The sequence below is a fragment of the Schistocerca cancellata genome, chromosome 3 (genome assembly GCF_023864275.1).
Source record: "Schistocerca cancellata isolate TAMUIC-IGC-003103 chromosome 3, iqSchCanc2.1, whole genome shotgun sequence".
Taxonomy (NCBI): Eukaryota; Metazoa; Arthropoda; class Insecta; order Orthoptera; family Acrididae; genus Schistocerca; species Schistocerca cancellata.
Window position 1 is genome coordinate 652976556 of NC_064628.1, and position 25213 is coordinate 653001768.

The 25213-nt window shown below is 41.3% G+C and overlaps 1 protein-coding gene across 1 annotated transcript in view; it reads right to left on the reverse strand.

The window, feature by feature from the left end:
* Positions 1-260: 260 nt before the first annotated feature.
* Positions 261-25213, reverse strand: part of LOC126176486 (octopamine receptor beta-3R-like) — a 70900-nt gene continuing 45947 nt past the window's right edge. The window contains exon 3 of the mRNA XM_049923640.1: positions 261-454. Coding sequence (XP_049779597.1) covers positions 261-454 — 194 coding nt within the window. The remainder of the gene's footprint in view (positions 455-25213) is intronic.

Genomic DNA, 25213 nt, shown 5'->3' on the forward strand with positions numbered 1-25213 from the left:
CTGAATCATGTTTGGGTCTACATGGAAAACTGTTGTTTTGCGTTAAGAGGCGGACCTTATACCCAGTAATGGTAGCGAAAAGTAGTGGAAAGTGACGTGCGATCCCAGGCAAGCACCCGGAGTAACGAGGCATGGCGCGGCGGAGCGCGGACGTGTGTAATCGGACATTCAGGAAGCAACTCAGCCGGCGGTCGGATTTCCCCGGAGGCGCGCCCGGCCTGCTGCCCCTCGGCCGCTAAAGTGGTTTGCGGCGGCGGCGGCTAATTCGCTGATCGGCGCATGCGCTGTGGCCGGGCAGCAAGCTGTAGGTCGCCGCAGTCCCGCTCACTCGTGTAACCTCCGCTGTCCGGCCTACGGGAGCCAAATGATCGCGCCAGGCTCTGAAACGAGGCGGCGCGCATCACCAGACTGACCTTCGTATTTCTTGCTGCGTCTCCTAACGTGACGAGTGCCTCTGATGCAAAGGTTAGCGTCAGCCACAAACAATTAAGAAATTGGTGAAACTTGGCTGAAGCGTATAAAAATGTAATATATAAAAGATTTAGCCAAAAATCAATAATTCGCCGCAGACAGTTAATCAGTAAAACTATTATTTTATCAGTTCCGGACTTCAAGAAAGCAATTGATTTCGCAGACATTAGAGTATCTGATGTTAAACCATAATCAACAACCAAAATTAGCGAAACCAACAAGTTCGAAATCTAAACTGAAATTTGTGGGATAAAAACTTCAACAGTTGGAAATAAAAGTTAATGTTAGATAAGGGGAGTGTTTCTCAACTTTATGTTTAACTGCGTTTTAGAAAATATATTATAGGGATCTTGAATTTTAAGTAAGAAACAACAAAATTTAACTAACAATTATGGTAAGGAAATCAGGAGGAATTAAGGTAAACAAACCACGGTTTACAGGCGACTTTCCAACACTTTTAGAAAATATGACGAAAGAATTTACTTATAAAATTCCTAGAAATGGTCTCAGAATTTCAGCTGAAAAAATGAATGACGAATATAATAAATACGCAAAAATACAAAACACAAATAGCTAAAACAAGAAATTTCAAATTCTTTGAGCATACAGCATAATGCGCTAGAACAATATGCAATAGATGCAAGAATCAGTAAAATAGAAAAAGCGTGCTGCTTAACTAAACAACAAGAAAGGTGTCTCTAGAAATTAAAAAAAAAACTGTATCACATTATTATGACCTGAATGTTTATATGAATGTGAATGCTTAACGGTGACGTGTAAGCTACACACATCAGAGATATTTGAAACACGGATTATTAGGACACTAATGAGTGCAATATAAACTAAAGATTGGTCAAAAATGAGGAGATCTGCCAAAATAAACAGAAAATATCAAAAGTAACTGCAGTCCATAGGTTAAGCTCCTCTACCGAGTGAATGAGACCTGGCTAAAAATATCTGAAAAAGGAAGTCAACAATAGCAATGATTACACAAATAAGAAAATAAATAGTTGCAAATAATATCAAAGTACCGGGCATTACAAAATGCATAAGAATAAAATATTGAATTTCGGTGGCTTTCAAGAATGAAATAATGATAAGTCAGAAACAATATTGACAGAAGAAAGGAAAGGACAGAAGGAGTACTGAAAGAAATGTAAACAACAAAGAATGAAGTAGAATGGAAGGCGTTACATCAGCCTTGATGGTGAATACAAAGGTAAAAAAGACTGGTATACAGTTTCAGGCCCCGAATTGAAGTCGGCCCTTGTGACCGAGCGGTTCTAGGCGCTTCAGTCCGGAACCGTGCTGCTGCTACGGTCGCAGGTTCGAATACTGCCTCGGGTATGGTTGTGTGTGATGTCCTTAGATTAGTTAGGTTTAAGTAGTTCTAAGTTCTGGGGGACTGATGACTTTAGAAGTTAAGTCCCATAGTGCTCAGAGCCATTTTGAACCCGAACTGAAGGCTTTGGTTAATTACAAAATGCGTATTTCAGTTTGCGATTGGAAATCCAGCGGTATGGAGAGTATTGCTTCTCAGTGCAGCATTCTTTTTTTTAATGTCGTCAGTCTTTGATTTAAGCGGCCCGTTATGAATTCCTCTCCTGTGACACTCTTTTCACTACAAAGTACCTCTTGCTGTCTACGTCCTCCATTATTTGTTGGATGTATTCAACTCTCTGTCTTCCACTGTATTTTTTACCGACTACTGCTCCTTCTAGTAACTTACCATGGAAGTTGTCCGCGATGTCTTAACAAATGTCCTAAAATCCTATCCCTTATTCTTGTCAATCTTTTACATTTAGTCCTATCTTTGTCAATTCTGCGGAGAACTTTATCATTCCTTACCTTATGAATCTATCTAATTTTCAACATTGTTCTTAGCAGCACATCTCAAATGCTAGAATTCTCCTCTGTTCCGGTTTTCCCACAATCTGTGTTTCACTATCATACAATGCTGTGCTCCAGACTTCCATTTGCAGAAATATCTTCCTCAAATTACAACCTACACTATGTCATCAAAAGTGTCCGGACACCTTCAAAATCATACGTTTTTCATATTAGGTGCATTGTGCTGCCACCTACTACAAGGTGCTCCATATCAGTGACCTCAGTAGTCATTAGACATTGTGAGAGAGCAGAATGGGGCGCTCCGCGGAACTCACGGACTTCGAACGTCGTCAGGTAATCGGGTCACACTCGTGTCATACATCTGTACGCGAGATTTCCACACTCCCAGACATCCCTAGGGACACCGTTTCCGATGTGATGTTGAAGTGGAAACGTGAAGGGACACGTACAGCGCAAAAGCGTACAGACCGACCTCGTCTGTTGACTGACAGAGACCGCCGACGATTGAAGAGGGTCGTAATGTGTACTAGGCAGACATCTATCCAGACCATCACACAGTTATTCCAAACTGCATCAGTGGTGCAAGTACTACTACAGTGTGGTGGGAGGTGAGAAAACTTGGATTTTATGATCGAGCGGCTTCTCATAAGCCACACATCACACCGGTAAATGCCAAACGGAGCCTTACTTGGTGTAAGGAGCGTGAACATTGGACGATTGAGCAGTGGAAAAACAATGTGTGGAGTGACGAATCACAGTACACAATGTGGCGATCCGATGGGTATGGCGAATACCAGGTGAACGTCAACTGACCGGTCAACGTCAACTGCCAGCGTGTGCAGTGACAACAGTAAAATTCGGAGGCGGTGGTGTTATGGTATGGTCGTGTTTTCCATGTAGGGGGCTGGCACCCCTAGTTGTTTTGCGTGGCACTATCACAGCATAGGCTTACATTGATGCTTTAAACACCTTCACTGTTGATGAACGACTCGGGGATGGCGACTGCATCTTTCAACGGCCTCTGGCGGGGTGGTTACACGACAATAACATCCTTGTAATGGAGTGGCCTGCACAGAGTCCTTACCTGAATGCTATAGAGCACCTTTGGGATGTTTTCGAACGCCGACTTCGTGCCAAGACTCACCGACCGACATCGATCCCACTCCATAGTGCAGAAGTCCGTGAAGAATTGGCTGCCATTCCCCAAGAAACCTTCCAGCACCTGATTGAACGTATGACAGCGCGAGTGGAAGCTGTCATCAAGGCAAAGGGCGAGCCAACTCCATACTGAATTCCAAAATTACCGATGGAATGCGCCACGAACTTATAAGTCATTTTCAGCCAGGTGTTCGGATACTTTCACTCACATAGTGTATTTTTGAGACTAATAAGCTCCTGTTAGCCATTAATGTTTTTTTCGCTAGTGCTTATTTGCTTTTTATGTCCTCCTTACTACACCCGTCACTTTTTTTTCCGTCTGGATGGCAGAATTCCTTGACTTTGTTTACTTCGACATCCTCAATTCAGATGTTAAGAGTCTCGCTGTTCTCGTCATTGATACATTTCATTACTTTCGTCTTTCTTCGATTTATTCTCTAGTAAATAGTGTTCATTCCGTCCAACAGATCGCGTAATTGTCCTCATCAGCGAATCTTGTCAGTGAAATTCTTTCACCTTAAATCTTAATTCCGCTCTTGAAACTTTGTTTAATTCTGTCATTGCTTTTTCGATGCATAGATTCAACAGTAGGGGCGAAACACTACGTCCCTGTCTTACAAGCTTTTTAATCCGAGTACTTCATTCTTGGTCTTCCACGCGTATTGTTCCCTCTTTTTCCTTGTACATCATATTGCATATTATCCGTGTTTTCTATTGCTTACCCCTATTTTTCTCAAGATTTCACACGTCTTCCACCGTTTTACAGTGTATAACGCTTCTTACAGATCGACAAATCCTGTAAATGTGTCTTGATTTTTCTTTAGTCTTACTTCCATTATAAACCATTATTCTTATGCATGAGATGTGAAGCTGATTGTACGTCCCCCAGTTATTTTTTTAAATCCTGAAGGAATATTATCTATCTCTTTTGCTTATTTGATCTTAGGTTTTTTCAGTTCTCTTACATTTTGACGTTAATAATGGATCCTCTACTTCTTCTGTATTGACGCTTGTTTCATCTTCTTCCACGTCATCGGATAAGTCTTTCGCCTCACAGAGGCCTTCAGTGTACTCTTACCAACTATCACTTCTCTCCTCTACTTTTAACAGTGAAATTCCCATTGTAGTCTTAATGTTACCAGCCTTGCTTTTAATTTCACCGAACATTGTTTAGATTATTCTATACGCTGAGTCCGTCCTTCCGACAATCATTACTTTATCGATTTACTTACATTTCTCAAGCTGCCATTTTGCCTTAGCTTCCCTGCATTTCGTATTTATTTCATTCCTAAGTGACTTGTATTTCTTTATTCCTGAATTTCATTGAATATTGTTGTACTTCCTTCTTTCATCCATCAGCTGAAGTATTTCTTCTGTTACCCATGGATTCTTCGCAGTTATCTTCTTTGTGCCTATGTTTTTCCTTCCAACTTCTGTAATACTCCTTTTTAGAGACGTCTATTCCTCTTCAACTGAACTTCTTACTGTGCTATTCCTTTTCGCAGTATCTATAGCCTTAGTTAACTTCAAACGCATCTCTTCATTCCTTAGTACTTCTGCATCGCATTTCTTTGCGGATTGATTCCTGCTGACTGGTCCCTTAAACTTTAACCAACTCTTCATCACTCTTCATCACTACCAAATTGTGGGCTAAGTCTGTATTTACTTGGTACACCTTACTATCCAGTATCGGTTTTCGAAATCCTTGCCTGACCGTGATTGCGTGTAACTGAAACCTTCCCGTATCTCTCGACCTTTCCAAAGTATACTTCCTCGTCTTGTGATTTCTGAACAGAGTATCCGCTATTACCAACTATTACTAACAGAACTCAGATAGTCGTTCTCTTCTCTCATTCCTATTACCAAGCCCATATTTTACTGTAAACATTTCTTCTTCTCCTTCCCCTACAATGGCATTCCAATCCCCCATGACTATTACATTTTCACCTCCCTTTACATACGTAATTACCCGTTCAGTAATCTCATACACTTTCTCTATCTCTTGATGTTCAGCTTACTACGTCGGCATGTATAATGGAACTATCGTTGTCGGTGTTAGTTGGCTGTAGAACTTGATAACAACTTTATTATTGAACTGTTCACAGTAACTTTCCTATTCTCAATGAATCCTACTGCCGTTATACTATCTGCTGCTGCTGTTAATATTACCCATACTTATCTGACCAGATATCCTTGTCCTCTTTACATTTCAGTTCATTGACCCCCTCTATATCTATGTTAAGCCTTAGCATTTCCCTTTTCATATTTTCTAGCTTCCCTACCACGTTCAGACTTGTGACATTCCATGCCCCGACTAGTAGCTTTTTGTTGGTTATTTAATCTTTCCCTCGTAGTAACCTATCCTATGGTAGTCACCTCCAGGAATTCAGAATAGGGGCCTAGCACGGAATCTTTTGCCAATGGATAGATCATCATGACACTTTTCTTTCAATTAAAGGTAACATGTTCTGTGGATACACATTATGTGTTTCTAATGTAGTGGTTTCCATTGCCTTCTCAATTCTAAAGCCATTGATCATTGGTTATTCGTCCGCCCTTACGGACACGTTACCGCACCAAGGGCAAGAGAGTATTGTGATCCTCTGTCAGCTCCTCCACATCCTTTGACAAGGCCGTTGGTAGAATGAGGGTGACTTTTTATGCCGGAAGTCTTCGGCCGGCATTACTGATGATTTTTATTCTAAATTTAAGCTCTGGCGGGCTTCGAACCCTGGACGGAGGAAGTTTTAATTACTAACTAGAACGCTACGCGGGTACCGCAGGTGCGAAGTAGGACCTTACAGGGGATACTCAAAGTGAAAGAATAGGTCAGATGCAAAAAAAAAAAAACCTCTTGTGGTAATCACGTTAGGTAATGGAAGTGCTATTCAAGGATGCACGCATCTTCAGAGGATGGATTGCAGGAGCTTGTTAGGTTTTAGGAAGAGGCAAGTCTTTGAGTTGTTTCTGAGCTCCGGATACTAACCAGTTTGGCAGTTTTTATAGGGAAGAAAAAGAGAGTACATCATATAAGACCAACACAAAAGGACTCACAGAATCGATGGTTTACGGAATACCCTGCGCTTGTGACAAATTGTAACTTAGAATGGCAGGGTGATCCGTTATCTCCTGGATCCTGGAATGGAACTAGTTTCCCAAGAAGTCAGTCGAGAAAGAGAACATGTTTAGTGATGCGCTACATATATGAAAGCAATCGAAACCAAGTTCTGCTGAGAAAAGAAACCGTCTACCGATATCTGACTGTAAAACGTCTATATTTAAAAGATTGTGGCTGTACTTCAACTGCTGAATGACTGAGACCCACAATATCCTAGAGCAACGCAATCTGACTGCTCAAAAAAAGATAACCTGACTTCAAATAATTAATTCAAAAGAAAGGCACTGACTAAAAAGAAATCCTAACAATAACCTATACATTTCATTAAGCACATACCTTACAAATATCTTCATTACGCGAACTACTGCAATCAGCGAGCGTCAGTACTGCCAGCTAAATAAAAGATTCTAACTACGAAAGCCACTAACTACAAATAGGCATGTGGTTAGCAAAGGAGAGATTTTGTGCAAACCAAATACTGTATTTTTTACCTTAATAATGTGACATCCAGTTCAGACACGAATATAAATCGTCACTGACATCTAGTACAAAGGTATATAATCATGAATAGTATTCAATCTCCAAGTCGAACATGTACAGATCGTTAGCCTACGCTAACGCTTTAGACCTCTACCCTCCATCAGTGCTAATTTCTCACATCTAACATCCATCACTGCTGGCTCAAATGGGTCTGAGCACTATGGGACTTAACTTCTGAGGTCATCAGTCTCCTAGAACTTAGAACTACTTAAACCTAACTAACCTAAGGACATCACACACATCCATGCCCGAGGCAGGATTCGAACCTGCGACCGTGGCTGTCACGCGGTTGAGACTGTAGCGCCTAGAACTGCTCGGCCACCCGGGCCGGCTGTTGTTCACCTCCGACTACTCAACAGTACTTCCATCACTGCCTAACAGTACTGGAGATTAACTTCCAGCACCGAGTACGATCAGCCACAAAGTCTCTTACAAAGAAAGCGCAGTCGGAGATCCATTGCAAAGCGCTACACAGCGCTGCCAACACAGAAGTAGCCCACTTACAACTGTAGCATTGATCTTGAAAGTTGCATGTCACAATCACAACTTACAAAACTGATCTTTTTCTTCCACGTGTGCTAAATCTTACACGTTGTGCAAAGATGATGTTATATCGCACTGAGACCACTGAAAAGTATCAATCTCTTGAACTAACTTAAGAGGGATATATCCTGTGAAGCACTTCGGCTGGCAGTATCACTAGCCAGTGGAGGACGTGCTGTCCACGTGCTCTGCTGCGAACTGGCTGTTTAAATCAGGCATAACAAGGTTAGTCGGCAATTTCGAGGTGTTTCACGGTGCAGAGGCACTACCACGGTTGAGTAGTGCATCAAGTTGAATAGAAGCCACGTTCCATTGCTAATTCCCAAATGTCGTGGTACAAATGTTTGGCGAGGTTTTGGTTTGCATCAGGCTGCTTGGTGTAATACTGTAGTATCTTCTGCATGTAACCTCCACGTGATAAATTTTTGGCTACAGTGAAACGAGAGGAAATTATGCCTCTAACAGTTATAAACATTATGTATTCGACGTATGAAAAAACCGTGAAACTTATAAATATTAATTATTTGTATAATATTCTATGATGTAATTAGACATATCGAAGTGTATCATACAAAGACAATGATAATTGTAAATTCCTTTTATTATCTGCGTTTGTCTTCCTTTGTTTTTACCTTTTGTTGGTTGGCTTTTGTAGATTGCGAACGCATATCAAACTGAGGTCTGTTAAGAAATTGTAATTATTTGTTAATTATTACTTGAAAATAGATTTCATTATTATTATAAATATGAGCGAATAATTATTTGTAACTTTAATTCCTCTCTCAGTAAGCATTATCTGTGTTAATTATTTCTTTCCGCTGCAACGAGCGCAGCCATTGATGATAGCGATTTGTATCGCGTTTTTGTCTGTGTTTTCCTTAGAAACAAATCAAATGTTTGCTTGATGAAGTCTAAATAGTACACAATACGAAAGTAGAGTTTCTGTAAAGTTTGATAAGCATTTAAAATACTTATTTGCTCTAACAATAGAAAGTCTCTATCAATTGTCTGTCGCCATCTTAACAATTGTCTCAGCGGCAAATTCAAATTACGCAAGTCTGGAGACATAAATGCCGAACGTAATACAAATGTGTAAAAATAAATGTGCACCGGTGGTTCCGAACTCATTTTAATGAAAATAATTCGAATCAGATTGGTTCTTGAAAAATAGTGCTCATAGCACGATCGTTATAACAAACTTTTCTAGCTGATGTATGGAGCCGAAATTAATTACGCACGAGTTGCGAAGAATATTGTTTCAGGTAACATACGTCAGTGTTGTGCGCGGCTGATATTCTGTGGTTTTAATGATCATTTTGCTGAAGATAACTGTTTCCATCATAATCCATAGTTGTATAGAATCTGTTGTATGAACTGTGATTTAGTGACACTTACACTACTTACAGACAACACTTTAACAAGACGTTAACTTGGAGTTCTTTAGCAACTTAACCAAATCTTTAGCCGGGAGAAAAATTATGTTGTAATTACTCAATGTAATAAAATAAGATTATCATTTTCATTTACAAATTAGTTAAATACCAAAACACCGAATAATACAGCGATCGCCACATGCATTTCCAGATCTTTAAAGAGATTTATCTATTTCCAAATCAACGTTCGTTGTTCAGTGAGATAGTCAAATTTCGAGGAATAGTATAGAATCGAGTTTACATAAGTCCATCCGAATGCCAAAGCTGATGAAGTCACATCACCTTCGTCTAGTAAACTGATTTTAACATTTTCTAATGCCTATGGAATTCTTGCTGTTCCATTCTTCCTTTTGTGGTGATATGCTGAACTAAGTGGTTGACGCAGGGACAATTGTGTGCTTTATTGTTGCCATGAATATGCTTTAGATGATATAACAATCTCTGGCATCAAAGTTTATGAAGTTTATTCGTAATTCCCTGTCACTGTTTAAAGATTCTAGCCTCTTTACTATACTACGTGTACTTTGCACACTGTAGCAAGCTATCACATGTACTGTAATACCACAATCAATATATTCAGGGGTTGGACAAAAATATGGGAACATTAAAAACATATTACGGAGGTTAGTACGGTAAAGGAAAACCGTTCACTTCAAAAACATCTTCGAGTCCTTCGGGAATGGATAATTACAGTTCCTGCATGGTTTTCTAGGGAATCTTATACCACTCTTCCTGCAAAATAGTGGCATGTTCGGGTAATTCTTCAAATTAGGCCTAAAAGACTCAGTAATATTGAGATCTGGTGACTATGGTGGCCGGGGAGATGCGACAATTCATCCTCATGCTCACAAAAGCAATCTCTGGAAGATGCGTGATGTGTAAATAGAGTCCCCGTCGCCTTGAAGCAAGGCCTCACCATTCTTTGGGGAACAAACATTGTACAATGCGACGGACCTGATCAGAAAAAATGCTCAAATACTCCTTGGCAGTAATGCGACGTTGCCGAGTCACGCAAAGTAACCATGGAACCAACAGAATAACACGACATGGGTTCCGAAATCATTTTCGAACTCCCTCCATGATTCTCTCTTGGTACGTGAACTCGGCCGGTAGTTGGAAATAATCTGAAACAAAACTCAACCGACCAAACTTCTTCTTCCATTGCTCCATATTCCACCTTTTAAGGTTTCGGCTCTATGATTTCCTGTTATGGGCATTTGTATCGCTGGTAAGTGGTTCAGGAATTCCAGCTCCAATTCCCTACTTATCGAACTCTCTTCTTGTTGTTTTGGCGCTGACAGAATTCGCGAATGCAACATTCTGTTCTGCCGTAACTTTTGTAGCTGTCGTCCTTTTATTTTTCGTCACAGTCCCATTCAGTGACCGTTTGTCCCTAACATTCTGCACACACATTCGTCGGCGTTGTTACTTAGTGCATGATGATTTTTCCCTTATCCCTGAATGCGCTTTAAATCTTCGATACATCTACATCTACATTTATACTCCGCAAGCCACCCAACGGTGTGTGGCGGAGGGCACTGTACGTGCCACTGTCATTTCCTCCCTTTTCTGTTCCAGTCGCGTATGGTTCGGGGGAAGAACGACTGTCTGAAAGCCTCCGTGCGCGCTCGAATCTCTCTAATTTTACATTCGTGATCTCCTCTGGAGGTGTAAGTAGGGGGAAGCAATATATTTGTTACCTCATCCACAAACGCACCCTCTCGAAACCTGGCGAGCAAGCAACATCGCGATGCAGAGCGCCTCTCTTGCGGAGTCTGCCACTTGAGTTTGTTAAACATCTCCGTAACGCTATCACGGTTATCAAATAACCCTGTGACGAAACGTGCCGCTCTTCTTTGGATCTTCTCTATCTCCTCCGTCAACCCGATCTGGTACGGATCCCACACTGATGAGCAATACTCAAGTATAGGTCGAACGAGTGTTTTGTAAGCCACCTCCTTTGTTGATGGACTATATTTTCTAAGGACTCTCCCAATGAATCTCAACCTGGTACCCGCCTTACCAACAATTAATTTTATGTGATCATTCCACTTCAAATCGTTCCGCACGCATACTCCCAGATATTTTACAGAAGTAACTGCTATCAGTGTTTGTTTCGCTATCATATAATCATACAATAAAGGATCCTTCTTTCTATGTTCGCAATACATTACATTTATCTATGTTAAGGGTCAGTTGCCACTCCCTGCACCAAGCGCCTAACCGCTGCAGATCTTCCTGCATTCCGCTACAATTTTCTAATGCTGCAACTTCTCTGTATACTACAGCATCATCCGCCAAAAGCCGCATGGAACTTCTGACACTATCTACTAGGTCATTTATATGTATTGTGAAAAACAATGGTCCCATAACACTCCCCTGTGGCACGGCAGAGGTTACCTTAACGTCTGTAGACGTCTCTCCATTGTATTACTGTATACTGTATTCTGTTTGCTAAAAACTCTTCAATCCAGCTACACAGCTGGTCTGATATTCCGTAGGCTCTTACTTTGTTTATCAGGCGACAGTGCGGAACTGTATCGAATGCCTTCTGGAAGTCAAGGAAAATAGCATCTACCTGGGAGCCTGTATCTAATATTTTCTGGGTCTCATGAACAAATAAAGCGATTTGGGTCTCACATGTTCGCTGTTTCCGGAATCCACGTTGATTCCTACAGAGTAGATTCTGGGTTTCCAATAATTTTGGTATACGGCTTGAGCCCCAGATACTTCGGGTCCCTTGGCTAGCCCACCATAAGAGTAATAACAATTTTGCCCACGTTCGAGTAGACTTAGCTCTGACATAATGCACTCATAACTACCCAGAACACTGTTCTGACAGCGACCAACACTTAACAACGTATCGACGACATTGCACCGGTGCCGCTCATGGTCAAATACAACGACGGAACCTGTAGGCTTGGCTAGCGTTAGTATTTATGTTCAACCATGCATTTATCTTCGTGTTTTCATATTTTTTGTCCAAACCCTGTACGTATCTCAAAACTAACGCTTGACAATTTATTTGCATGCATTTCAGTTCAGAAGGCAAGTCATCAGTTGGACGTATCTACATCTACATCTACATGGATACTCTGCAAATCACACTTAAGTGCCTGGCAGAGCGTTCATCGAACCACCTTCACAATTCTCTATTATTCCAATCTGGTATAGCGCGCGGAAAGAATGAACACCTATATCTTTCCGTACGAGCTTTTATTTCCCTTATTTTATGGTGGTGATCGTTCCTCCATATGTAGGTCGGTGTCTAACAAATAATTTCGCATTTGGAGGAGAAAGTTGGTGATTGGAATTTCGTGCGAAGATTCCGTCGCAACGAAAAATGCCTTTCTTTTAATGATTTCCAGCCCAAATCCTGTATCATTTCTGTGACACTCTCTCCCATATTTCACGATAATACAAAATGTGCTGCCTTTCTATGAACTTTTTCGATGTACTCCGTCAGTCCTATCTGGTAAGGATCCCACACTGCGCAGCAGTATTCTAAAAGAGGACGGACAAGCGTAGTGTAGGCAGTCTCCTTTGTAGGTCTGTTACATTTTCCAAGTGCCCTGCCAATAAAACGCAGTCTTTGGTTAGCCTTCCCCAAAACATTTTCTGTGTGTTCTTTCCAATTTAAGTAGTTCGTAATTTTAATACCTAGGTATTTATTTGAATTCACGGCTTTTAGATTAGACTGATTTATCGTGTAACCGTAGTCCTTTTAGCACTCATGTGGATGACCTCACACTTTTCACTATTTGTTGTCAGCTGTCACTTTTCGCACCATTCAGATATCTTTTCGAAATCGTATTGCAGTTTGTTTTCATCTTCTGATGACTGTATTAGTCGATAAACGACAGCGTCATCTGCAAACAACCGAAGACGTCTGCTCAGATTGTCTCCCCAATCGTTTATATAGGGCCTATAATAATACCTTGGGGAACGCCAGAAATCACTTCTGTTTTACTCGATGACTTTCTGTCAATTACAACGAACTGTGACCTTTCTGACAGGAAATCAAAGATCTAGTCACATAACTGAGATGATATTCCATAAGCATCAATTTCACTACGAGCCGCTTCTGTGGTACAGTGTCAAAAGCCTTCCGGAAATCCAGAAATACGGAATCGATCTGAAATCCCTTGTCAATAGCACTCAAAACTTCATGTGAATAAAGAGCTAGTTGTGTTTCACAGGAAGGTTGTTTCCTAAACCATTGTTGTCTGTGTATCAATAGATCGTTTTTTTAGGTAATTCGTAATGTTCGAACACAATATATGTTCTAAAATGCTGCTGCATATCGACGTTAACGATATCGGCCTGTAATTTATTGGATTACTTCTACTACCTTTCTTGAATACTGGTGTGACCTGTAGATCTTTCCAGTCTTTGGGTACGGATCTTTCGTCGAGAGAACGGTTGTATATGATTGTTAAGTATGGAGCTAGTGCATCAGCATACTCTGAAAGGAACCTAATTGGTATACAGCCTGGACCAGAAGACTTGCTTTTATTAAGTGATTTAAGTTGCTTCACTACTCTGAGGATATTTACCTCAACGGTACTCATGTTGGGAGCTGTTCTCGATTCGAATTCTGGAATATTTACTTCGTCGTCTATGTAGGGAGAGAGGTAGCGCTACTTCACTTAATGTACAACGTGATTGCTAAAAGTCCTTGCATCTGAGATTCCGAAATTTATAAGTTTAGATTAAGAGATTGGTTCATACGTGTTCATTACACGAAACTTGTCCACAAGATCCGTTACTTATACAGCACATTCCTCGGACGCTGCTATAAGCTTGTCAGAAATTTCCCTTTACAATGCCGATAGAGTGGAATCAACAACGTGGAACCATTTTCGTAAGACGAGTGACGTCATCATTTCCATTACGGGACGCGGACTGTTGCTGACCTGCGTGGAGAGACGTTCCCGATCTGCCGCTTGGGGCTTCGCACCGTCGATGTATCCGCGTCGAGGTGGATAACGAGCTTAAATTCTTTTGCGCATACAACGAGCTGCTGTATGTTCATGATATGGCCAGAGTGGTATAAATAAGTCGTGATTTACTTTTATAGAGGTCTCATAACTTTAGAAACACCGGGTTTGCTCTCGCTGCTCCTCGGCGAACACGTGTGTTTATATTTACAGTTTTGTTTAAGCCAGCGTCTCCCTCTTACCGAGTAATTGTCAAGATAATCAACCTGAGGAACTAAATTTGCATCCCAGTAATATATTTGTGTCGTTAGTTTGTGACGAACAAAGAAACATCTCCAACCTGACCTCATATGTTAAGGAGAAAAAAGCTCACATGCAAGATATCAGCCGCAGAAATCTATCCTAGGCGAAAATTTAGCCCGTTATTCTGATAGCATGCAGTTATGACACTCTGACAATAACTTTCGCGAGCACCGTTTGTTCTTCACTCGTTCCATCCCACTTCAACCATCCGATATTTCTGAGCGCGAAATACTACACACTGGAGTGACAACCAGAGCTCTACTATTCACAGTATGTTTAGGTGTAAGGAAAAGGAGGGGAAATTTTGGTACATCTGGTTTTGAAATCATGTTGGAGAACACGTTATTCTACGTGAAAAATACTGTTTCTTGAGCACCCATTATTTCAACCTTACGCACTTGTATGTTCAATATTATTTTAACAATGTCCTTATTGAACTTCTGCAGCTGCAAAAACGCCTCAAATTCAGAATGCTTAAACTTAAGCAACTGAGGAACTGTTATGAAATGAATTTAATGATTTTTTGATGTACAATTTGATCATGCCAGCCACGTCGAAAAATAGCGCATCCCTTAGAGCTTTAAAAACCTGAGAAAATAGCACACAACAGCGATGTTAATAACTAAATAGCGCAATGTTGCTTCTTTAATGACACTAAAGCGTACTCATTCTTATATACTGCGTTTGTGAATCGCAAGATGAAAATCTTCAGAGCGAAGAAGTCTCTGGCACTACCTACAGACATAATGATCAAAGCATGTCACCAATGTCAAAACAGTATTTCAGAAAACTCTTACTCACTCCACTGTGCAGTACTTCGCACTCGGGCATTATGCGGTTGTAGTTGGGTGGAGATAGTGACAAACAATCGGCGCGCGTGAAAGTTTGAAAGCTGTACTTCCAGAAGGTCGTAACTGAGCACTGTTAGAATTATGGCCCAAATTTTCGTGCTGGATAGATTGCTATGGCTGATATCTTGTTAGTGTGCTTTAGTTCTCTTTGAAATATGAGGTCAAGTTGATTTACGCCACCTAAAACTACGCTTCGCACACTTTCTAGCCACAGTAGCGAAACTAGCTTTACGCCACCTAAACAGGCAAGGCGAAGGCAATTCGTTTTTGGTACAGAGTAGGTATAACGTTGTGCGAATATGTCTTTTATATATTTCAGGGCTGTGAAAAGCAATTTCGTACATGAATCTCAGGACTATAGGAAATCTGTTCAATCGTAACATAAGTTCCACAACAGAAGTAGAAGCACCTATCTTAAAGTTTCATTTATTAAAAACTCATTACATTACATTTTCACAGTCTCACAATTTCAAGTTCATAGGTTAGAAATTTTCAAAGTTCAGTAAGTATATATTCCGAGAAACATTTGAGACCTAAATGCAAGATGGCAATTTCAGCAAGAAAGACGATAAGAGGACGCAGGATTATTATCCTAAAGATGACCACAGGTAGCAAACGGGAAGGCACACCATTAAGTACCACAGAAAGGCCCTCAGGGCAATGGCGCCGCGAATGTGTATAAACACGCACACGAACCTGACTTCAGTGCACCATGAGTGAAGGAAGATAATTCTTTGAGAATGACAGCCACTTGGGTCGTCTGAACGTAAGATTATTATCAATCAAGCGGCAGCCAATCTAAGGACTCTTGGCAGACGTTCGCTCACCAACATTGTTCGTGGTTCAAAATCGCTCGCAGAACTATGGGACTTAACTTCTGAGGTCATCAGTCCCCTAGAACTTAGAACTACTTAAACCTACTTAACCTAAGGACATCACACACATCCATGCCCGAGGCAGGATCCGAACCTGCGACCGTAGCCGTCGCGCGGTTCGAGACTGTAGCGCCTAGAGCCGCTCGGCCACCCCGGCCGGCAAACATTGTTCGTGTTATTTTCTTTCCAAAACTCGTTGACCGCATTTATGGGCATTTGATAGCATCCAAAAACAGCATCATAAGCAAACAATTAAGTAATTGGCGCTCTATTGATGTATATTCACATTTGTGTTTCTATTAATTACTTTGTTATTAAAAGTTCAAAAGCTACGTATTATGTTATAGTTTAATTCTGATATTTCTGGAAACATGTAACACCAAAGCCAAAATAAATTGAACCCCGAAAGCATATTTATAATTGCTTATCACGTAATAAACTTAGACTGAAAACAATGAAAACAATCAGATGTAAAATTTTCTTAAAGGGAGAACCTAATTCTGTAAAATTAAATTAGAATCAAAACTTCGTAGATACCAAACACAAAATTTTTAGAACTTATTATTAACTGTCACCTGAGGTGCAATGAATACACAAATATGGTTCAAATGGCTCTGAGCACTATGGGACTTAACATCTATGGTCATCAGTCCCCTAGAACTTAGAAATACTTAAACCTAACTAACCTAAGGACATCACACACATCCATGCCCGAGGCAGGATTCGAACCTGCGACTGTAGCAGTCACGCGGTTCCGGACTGAAGGGCCTAGAACAGCTCGGTCACTGCGGCCGGCGCTGTAGTCACATTACGCAATTCCCGTTCCGCTGATAAACGGAACACATTTCCACGTCATTTTTCAGACGTTTAGTTGCTTAGTTATGGGTGTTGGAATAGTGTTTTCACTTGTTACACTTACATCAATTTGTTTGTTGCATATTAACGACAGCGCTGTGCAAACTTGGATTCGACTGGCCTACCGTAAGTGTAACTATTTTAGCCTCAGTTTTACCCTTACTGTGTAGCTCCTGGCCTTTCATACAGTCACTAATTATGTGTGTGTTGTTTAGACTCTAGGATCTCACAGGCGCTTGCAACATATTATCATTGACGTACATCAGTTGCATTTGGAAAGTGGTTTTAGCGTGGTCACTTCTCCATACTTCTTCTCATAAGCCATGCACGTCCGATGTGCTGCCTTTGAACTTGGACATGTACGTTTTATACTGATTTTAGATGTATTCATTTCTATCTACATATGTCTTCTCTTAATTGTTTTTGTGCTACTAGTAGCTTTTTCAAGGGTGTTACTGTTCAGGTATATGGTTTAACTTGTAATTTACAGTTGAGCCTGATGATGGCGCTGAGATCCTGAAACCGGGTTGTGTAGGGCTTTAGAAAAAAAAATTATACAGCTATATTGGAAGTTAAAATTAATATAATCAACTTATATAACAGTTGTGGATGTCCCACAGTGGCCGAGCGGTTCTAGGCTCTTCAGTCCGGAACCGCGCTGCTGCTACGGTCGCGGGTTCGAATCCTGCCTCGGGCATGGATGTGAGTGCTGTCCTTAGGTTAGTTAGGTTTAATTAGTTCTTAGTCTAGGAGGCTAGTGACCTCAGATGTTAATTCCCATAGTGCTTAGAGCCATTTGAACCATTTTGATGTCCCACAAGCAGAAATTTATATTAACATTTACGAAGTACAATGAAACAAAAACACAAAACACCATGTTCTACAATGGAATAATATTGTACATTAAACCCAAATGAAAATGAAAGAGACAATTTACAATCAAATATTTAAAACGATGTTGAAGCATACCTCCTAAGAATTTCGTACAAAGTCAACGATTATTTAGGAAACACAGAGTAGGGAATGGTAAACTATTTGCAATATTTAATTATATACTGCATCATTCTAGAGTATCCTGTCATAAGTTAATGATGCTTACTATAACGTCCTATGCCTGTATCTTTGATGGACAATTTGGATAAATTGTAGTGTCTGGTTTCCCCTGTCGGCGAAGCCAGGGACGCTACACAGACCCGATATTTGAAGGCAACGGAGTTATACGTAAAGAAACGAAGGTATCACACAAGAAAAGATAATACACATAGGACTACGTACGATAAATTACAATAACAGCTCACGTTATTAATTGCATAGCCACGAATTATATCGTAAAGAAACCAAGGTACCTTACAGCAGAAGAAATTACCACAGGGAAAAGGAAATATTCGTGAATAAATTAAATTAGTATCATAGTTTACACTAATAAGTAAAATAACCACAGACGACCTTTAAAGGTCACTGCCATATCACCTTCACAAACTAGTAATACTGTGTAGTAATGGTGATTTTTAACAATAATACTGTATCTAAGGGACTACAGCGGGGAGTGGGGCTTTTTGACGGGGATAAACTAAAATCTAACATAACAACCGAGAAATGAAATAAATAGTAGCATATAGCGAACAAAAAACGAACTTAAACATGAAATAAGGAGAAACAATACAGAAATATCCTAACAGATAAGACACAGCACAACTAACTATAAGTAATGAAAAAGTAACAAATCTTGGAAACGGCAACTACACTTGTCTTTTATAGGTCATTTGTAGCTGTCTCTCCCAAGATTAATTATTTTAGCGTTTTGGCAGTAGACGTATGCAGTGGTCTTTTTTTTTTTGTAGCATTTCTGTTTTGCTTAGAATGGGCAAGTACAATACACCTATATAGGTCAATCCTACTTATCGATTACAAGATTCTTTATTATTCACAGTAAGTAAGATCAAAAAATGAAAATCCTGAAAGATAAGTGTACGTACCAAATACAAAAAAATCTAAAGCCTTGAAGCTGCAATGTAAGCTGTGCCCATAAATTCCTGCCTAAAGCTAATCCCCTTAAATCACGCCACATTGGAGAAAAAACAGCAAAATATTTATGAGAATCATGGTTATATACATGACTGCTGCTAGATCCGCTCGCAGCAATTTAAGCTGTGTGCTTAGGTTCTTGCCTAAGTACACCCTCGAAAATCTAAGCATGTTTAGAATAAACAGCATAGTTTATGCTACTCACTGATACAACCACATATAACACTTAAGAACAGACAACTTACATTGTTCGCATCGTAAACTCTTACACAGGACTTCAGTGGTCAAAGATGACTGGTAGAATTGGATACTAGCATTGCCCAAACAATAATGTGAGTTTTGACCAGGGTGTCATATAAGTGAATTGTGATCATAAAATATTACTATACGCATAAATTAGTTATATTTTAAAAACGCTTCCATTTTCAATTGAGATGACTTGTCTGACTTTATTTCTGTAAATTAACATTGGTTAAAGAAGCAACTACCTAAAAACAGTTTGTGGTTTACATTACAGTCTAGTTCTGATTTGTTAGAAAAGAGATTATTACAGTAAGTTGCTTTCAGACACACATTTTTGTGAGACTAAAATTGAATTCATTGTGGTGACCTTCACCGATGAGATGAATACACTGATAGAATTTCATTTTAGAGAGAGAATCGAACTCGCTATCTGGTTGCAGAATACTGAAATAGCATGGCTGTCTATTTCCCGCTCGCGGAAATTGGTTGGAAGGCTCCCTGATGAACTCTGGCGGAGTGCGTTCTCAGCCTACCGTTATGCCTACACGTGACATAATCGATGCAGACGGCCCTCTTCACACACGTTCTAAGTATGTACGCACTACTTGTCTACATTATGTACGGTGCGCGGCTGGTAGTAGTTTTTATTGTATCCTATAAGATCTTTTCTTACAAGGATTTAACGTAAGAACAGTGATTCGGCGGCTGTTTTAGGCATCTGTACGAACTGCAGCAACGCTCGCACTTGTATATATTGCGCGTGCTTCAGCAGGGACAATAAGCCGATATGAGTTAAAATCGTAAAATGTTTTGGTCATATGTAAAAGCAGTAACCGCCTCGAAATCCTCTATTCTTTCACTCAGTGACCACACTGGCACCGAAACGGAAGATACCAGAGAGAAGGCGCCAATACTGAATTCAGTCTTCCGAAATTGTTTCGCTGAGGAAGATCGTAAAACGTTCCCTCCTTAGAATCATCGTACGAACGTCGAAATGGCCATTATTGAAAAGACCGACCGCGGAAGAGGAAAGCAACTACAACCGCTTAGTAGTGGAAAAGCATCAGGACCAAGTGAGGTACACCTTTAAGAAATTTCAAACAGCTTGCAGATCGTAGATCGCTGGAGCAACGGATGGTACCTAGCGACTGAAAAAAGAACGTAGGTCTTTCCTGTTTTCAAGAAGAGTAGCAGGACAGATGCACATAATAATGCGTATAGGTCTATATCGTTGACATCAACTTGTTATAGAATTATGGAACATATTTTATGCTCAAGAATTATGACGTTTTTGGAGAACGAAAATCTTCTCTATAAAAATCAACATGGACTCTGCAAACAGAGATCTTGCGAAACTCAGCTCGCTGTGATTCTCCATGAGATCTATAGCGTTATAGACAACGGTGTTCAGGTGGATGTGTTCCTTACTTCAGGAAGGCATTTGACGCCATCCCGCACCGCTGTTAAGTGAAAAAAAAAACAAGCTTATGAATATCGGATAGATTTGCGTATGGACTGAACACTTCCTTGCAGACAGAACTTAGTACGTCGCCCTGAATGGAACAAAATCGACGTAAGTACTTTCTGCAGAGCATGCGGTTTTCTATAAGAAAGTATCACTGCCCGAAGACAGTATAGATATGCAGATTGTCTTGCAGAAGATTGAAGAATGGTGCAGGCTCTGGCAGTTGACCTTGAACGTAACTACACTCATGCTCATAAATTAAGGATAATGCTAATACACGGTGAAACAACGCTCTTTTGGTCGGTTTACGGGTTTAAATCACCTTGGGGTATGACCAGGCGATGCATTTGACTGCGGTCGTCCCTCGGTGGCGCTGGCAGCAGTCCACATACGCAGAGGTGTGTTGGTGCATGTCCGAGTTCGGTGCAGCGAGTAAGTGTGCAGGCGTTGACAGACTTGTTGATGGTGACTGTGTGTTCAAACTGGCTCAAAGAACACATATTGATGACGTTATGAGGGGTAGAATACTAGGGCGACTCGAGGCTGGTCAAACACAGCAGGTCGTAGCATGGGCCCTCTGTGTGCCACAAAGCGTTATCTCAAGATTATGGCAACCATTCCAGCAGACAGGAAACGTGTCCAGGCGCTACAGTACGGGACGTCCACAGTATACAACACCACAAGAAGACCGATATCTCACCATCTGTGCCCGCAGACGGCCACGGAGTACTGCGGGTAGCCTTGCTCGGGACCTTATCGCAGCCATTGGAACAGTTGTCTCCAGACACACTGTCTACAGACGACTGAACAGATATTGTTTATTCGCCGGGAGTCCTGCAAGGTGCATTCCACTGACCCCTGGTCACAGGAGAGCCCGTAAAGCCTGGTGTCAAGAACACAGTACATGGTCATTGGGACAGTGGCCCCAGGTTATATTCATGGACGAGTCCAGGTATAGTCTGAAGAGTGATTCCCGCCGGTTTTTCATCTGGAGTGAACCAGGAACCACATACCAACCCCTTAATGTCCTTGAAACGGACCTAAATGGAGGTCGTGGTTTGATGGTGTGAGGTGGAATTATGATTGGTGCACGTACACCCCTGCATATCTTTGTCAGAGGAACTCTATTAAAACAGGCGCACCGGGACATTATTTTGTACCAATATATCCGCCTTTTCAGGGGTGCAGTGGGTCCCACCTTCCTCCTGATGGATGATAACCCACGGCCCCACCGAGCTGCCATCGTGGAGGAGTACCCTGGAACAGAAGATATGAGGCGAATGGAGTGGCCTGCCTGTTCTCCAGACCTAAACCCCATCGAGCACGTCTGGGATGCTCTCGGTTGACGTATCGCTGCACGTCTTGAAGCCCCTACGACACTTTAGGAGCTCCGACAGGCACTGGTGTAAGAATGGGAGGCTATACCCCAGCAGATGTTCGATCGCCTGATCCAGAGTGTGCCAACCCGTTGTGTGGCCTTTGTACGTATACATGGTGATTGTATCCCATATTGATGTCAGGGTACATGCGCAAGAAACAGTGGTGTTTTATAGCACATGTGTTTCGGGACGGTTCTCTCAACTTATCACCAATACCGTGGACTTACAGATCTGTGTCGTGTGTGTTCCCTATGTGCCTATGCTACTAGCGCCAGTTTTGTATAGTGCCACGTTATGTGGCACCACATTCTGCAATTATCCTTAATTTATGAGCGTGAGTGTAAATGTGAGTATTGCGCTTACATAGGAAACGCAATCCACCACTGTACAACTATACTGTTGGTGACAAATTGCTGGGAACGGTATCAACTGCACACTAAAATAAATTCACTGTGGAAACTGAGAAAGACAATGCCATTAACTGTCCGCAGCTCGTGGTCGTGCGGTAGCGTTCTCGCTTCCCACGCCCGGGTTCCCGGGTTCGATTCGAGGCGGGGTCAGGGTTTTATCTGCCTCGTGATGACTGGGTGTTGTGTGATGTCCTTAGGTTAGTTAGGTTTAAATAGTTCTAAGTTCTAGGGGAGTGATGACTATAGATGTTAAGTCCCATTGTGCTCAGAACCATTTGAACCATTTGAATAACATTAACTATCTAGATCTCATAATTGGCAAAAATAATAAGCTCCATGCGTTTGACAGCTATAGAAAGAATACCGCTTCTGACAATATTGTAAATGCCAATTACTGTCACCCAATGTTTCATAAACTAGCATTTGTCCATTCAATGATCAATAGATTAAATAAACTCCCATTAAAAAGTCAGAAATTCAAAAAGAACTTATCACACTTCGTTATATAGCCTATACAAATGATTTTGATTGCAACATAACCACATAATTATATTACAAATGTAAAACACCAAAGCCGAACATAATACATAGCGAGGTATGCCTAACTCGAGAAACATCACCGACACAGAAAATAAGATACGTACCAGCAGTCTACCTTGGTAGAATCTCCAACACGATTAATGCACTTTTTAAAGCCACAAATATTAAACTAGCCTTTCGAACCAATAACAAACTTCCAATAAAATTACGTTCCGCCATCACTAGAACATCGGAATATGATAACCCAGGCATATATAAAATCACATGTGGCAGCTGTAATAGCTTTCACATTGGTCAAACAGGAATAAATTTTAACGTAAGATATAAAAAGCACACTGCTCATACCATCGAAAAGGCACTACAGATTCTGCACAGAATACCAAAAGGTTTTGCAATGAACATTCTTGAGGAATTAGAAATTTATATGTACACTAGAAAATGCCCACAAAAAATATTAAACGAACATACAGTTAGACACAAGTTCTATCGTACATATATTACATCGTCTCATCTCTTCAGCAAAAATTAAAGTCGTAAGGCGTTGTTGGTTAGGAGACTAAGAAGGGCAAGTTTAGCTGCCTTTGGAAAAGGTTCTTCTGTACTTCACCCACAATGGACATTTCCATCGCGAAGTTTCGGAGTTGTATGTTTAAGTATATCCGATAAATGTCGGTGACACTAAGTGGTGTTGTAGTGTATCATGTTTCGTTTGGACGATGATGATGAGAGAAGGGATAGTATGAAACCGAGTGCCGGCACACGGCCCACATCGCTCGATCAGCAACAAGGCGGCCGCCGAACGTAACGTCCCCATCTGACGGACACAACTCCATCAATTGTGTCACGTGCCCTCGCTTCATGACGCTCTGAGGAGACGTTTAGCATGTAATGCAGAACATTGGCGCAAAGTCTGGTGATCATAAACTTTGGCCACCACCCCTACTCTTCTTTGCCGTAACGACAAGCAGAAAACTGCCGACAGCACTTGGCGAACCAGATTGGGTACCCATCCAAGAACTGGTCACTCACGTCGTGAATGCAGTTACTTATCCAAGTAATGGTCGCACTCGACGTTTTTAACTTCGGTGATGTGACGAGAACCGGTGTATTCAACGAGACAATGCCTTTAGCGCCCTCTTCAGTGCACTGATACTTTTGGAATAATGCTGGTCAATTTTTTGTGGGTGCATTGGGCTGTGTAAATATTATGTATTGTGATTACTCTGTATGAAACCACTGGAATGTGGTTTTTATCAGGTTGACGTTTCGCTTTATTCAGTTAAAACATCGCCAATAGTGAGATTTTCTCGTCTGTATATTGCTTACAACGGGGCTATAATATTTGAATGTGTATTTCATTTGAATTTTCCCCTTTGGCACTGCCGCTATACGCAAAATATAAAAGGAAATGGAAGACTAAAATCGGTGAACAAAGATATACAACAGTGCTGACGATGTAGTAGTAAGTTCGGACGGCCAATACGGCAGACCACGGGCATCAGCGGCAAAGAAGGCAGCGAGGGGAGGGGCTGATACGCCGGTCCCTTCGTCTCCTCTCGCAGGTCTTCTTCTCAACTGCCCATGTAACTACCTCTTACGAAACAGTAACAACTTTCGGCACAACCATTCGCGAGGAGCTATTGTCATTACTCATTAAACTGATTCCTAGAAATCTTTTTCGACATGAAAGTATGTATCCTATAGGTGAAATGAAACAGTGCATCTGGAATGTCGTCTCCTTCAACAGACGACGGCATGTGCCACCTGGAGGATAGCAGATGTAGCGATGTTTTCAACATCGTTCGCCAACAACGCAGTGGTATAGCTATCGAAGGACTATCCGAGCACGGGGTCCCGGGTTCGATTCCCGGCGGGGTCAGGGATTTTCACCTGCCTCGAGATGACTGGGTGTTTGTGTTGTCCTCATCATTTCATCATCATCCAGGAAAGTGGCGCAATTGGACTGAGCAAAGATTGGGTAATTGTACGGGCGCTGATAACCACGCTGTTGAGCGCCCCACAAACCAAACATCATCATCATCATCGAAGGACTATCTGTTGTAACAGCAACCGGAACGGTCGAGGGGTGACCGAGAAAGCGCGGCGGGACCAAACGGAGAGCGGCCCGCGAACAAACAAACGAACGGAAAGGACGGACACGAAATAACAACGGACGATCGAAAGAGACCTTACGACGATAACACGCAAGAAGC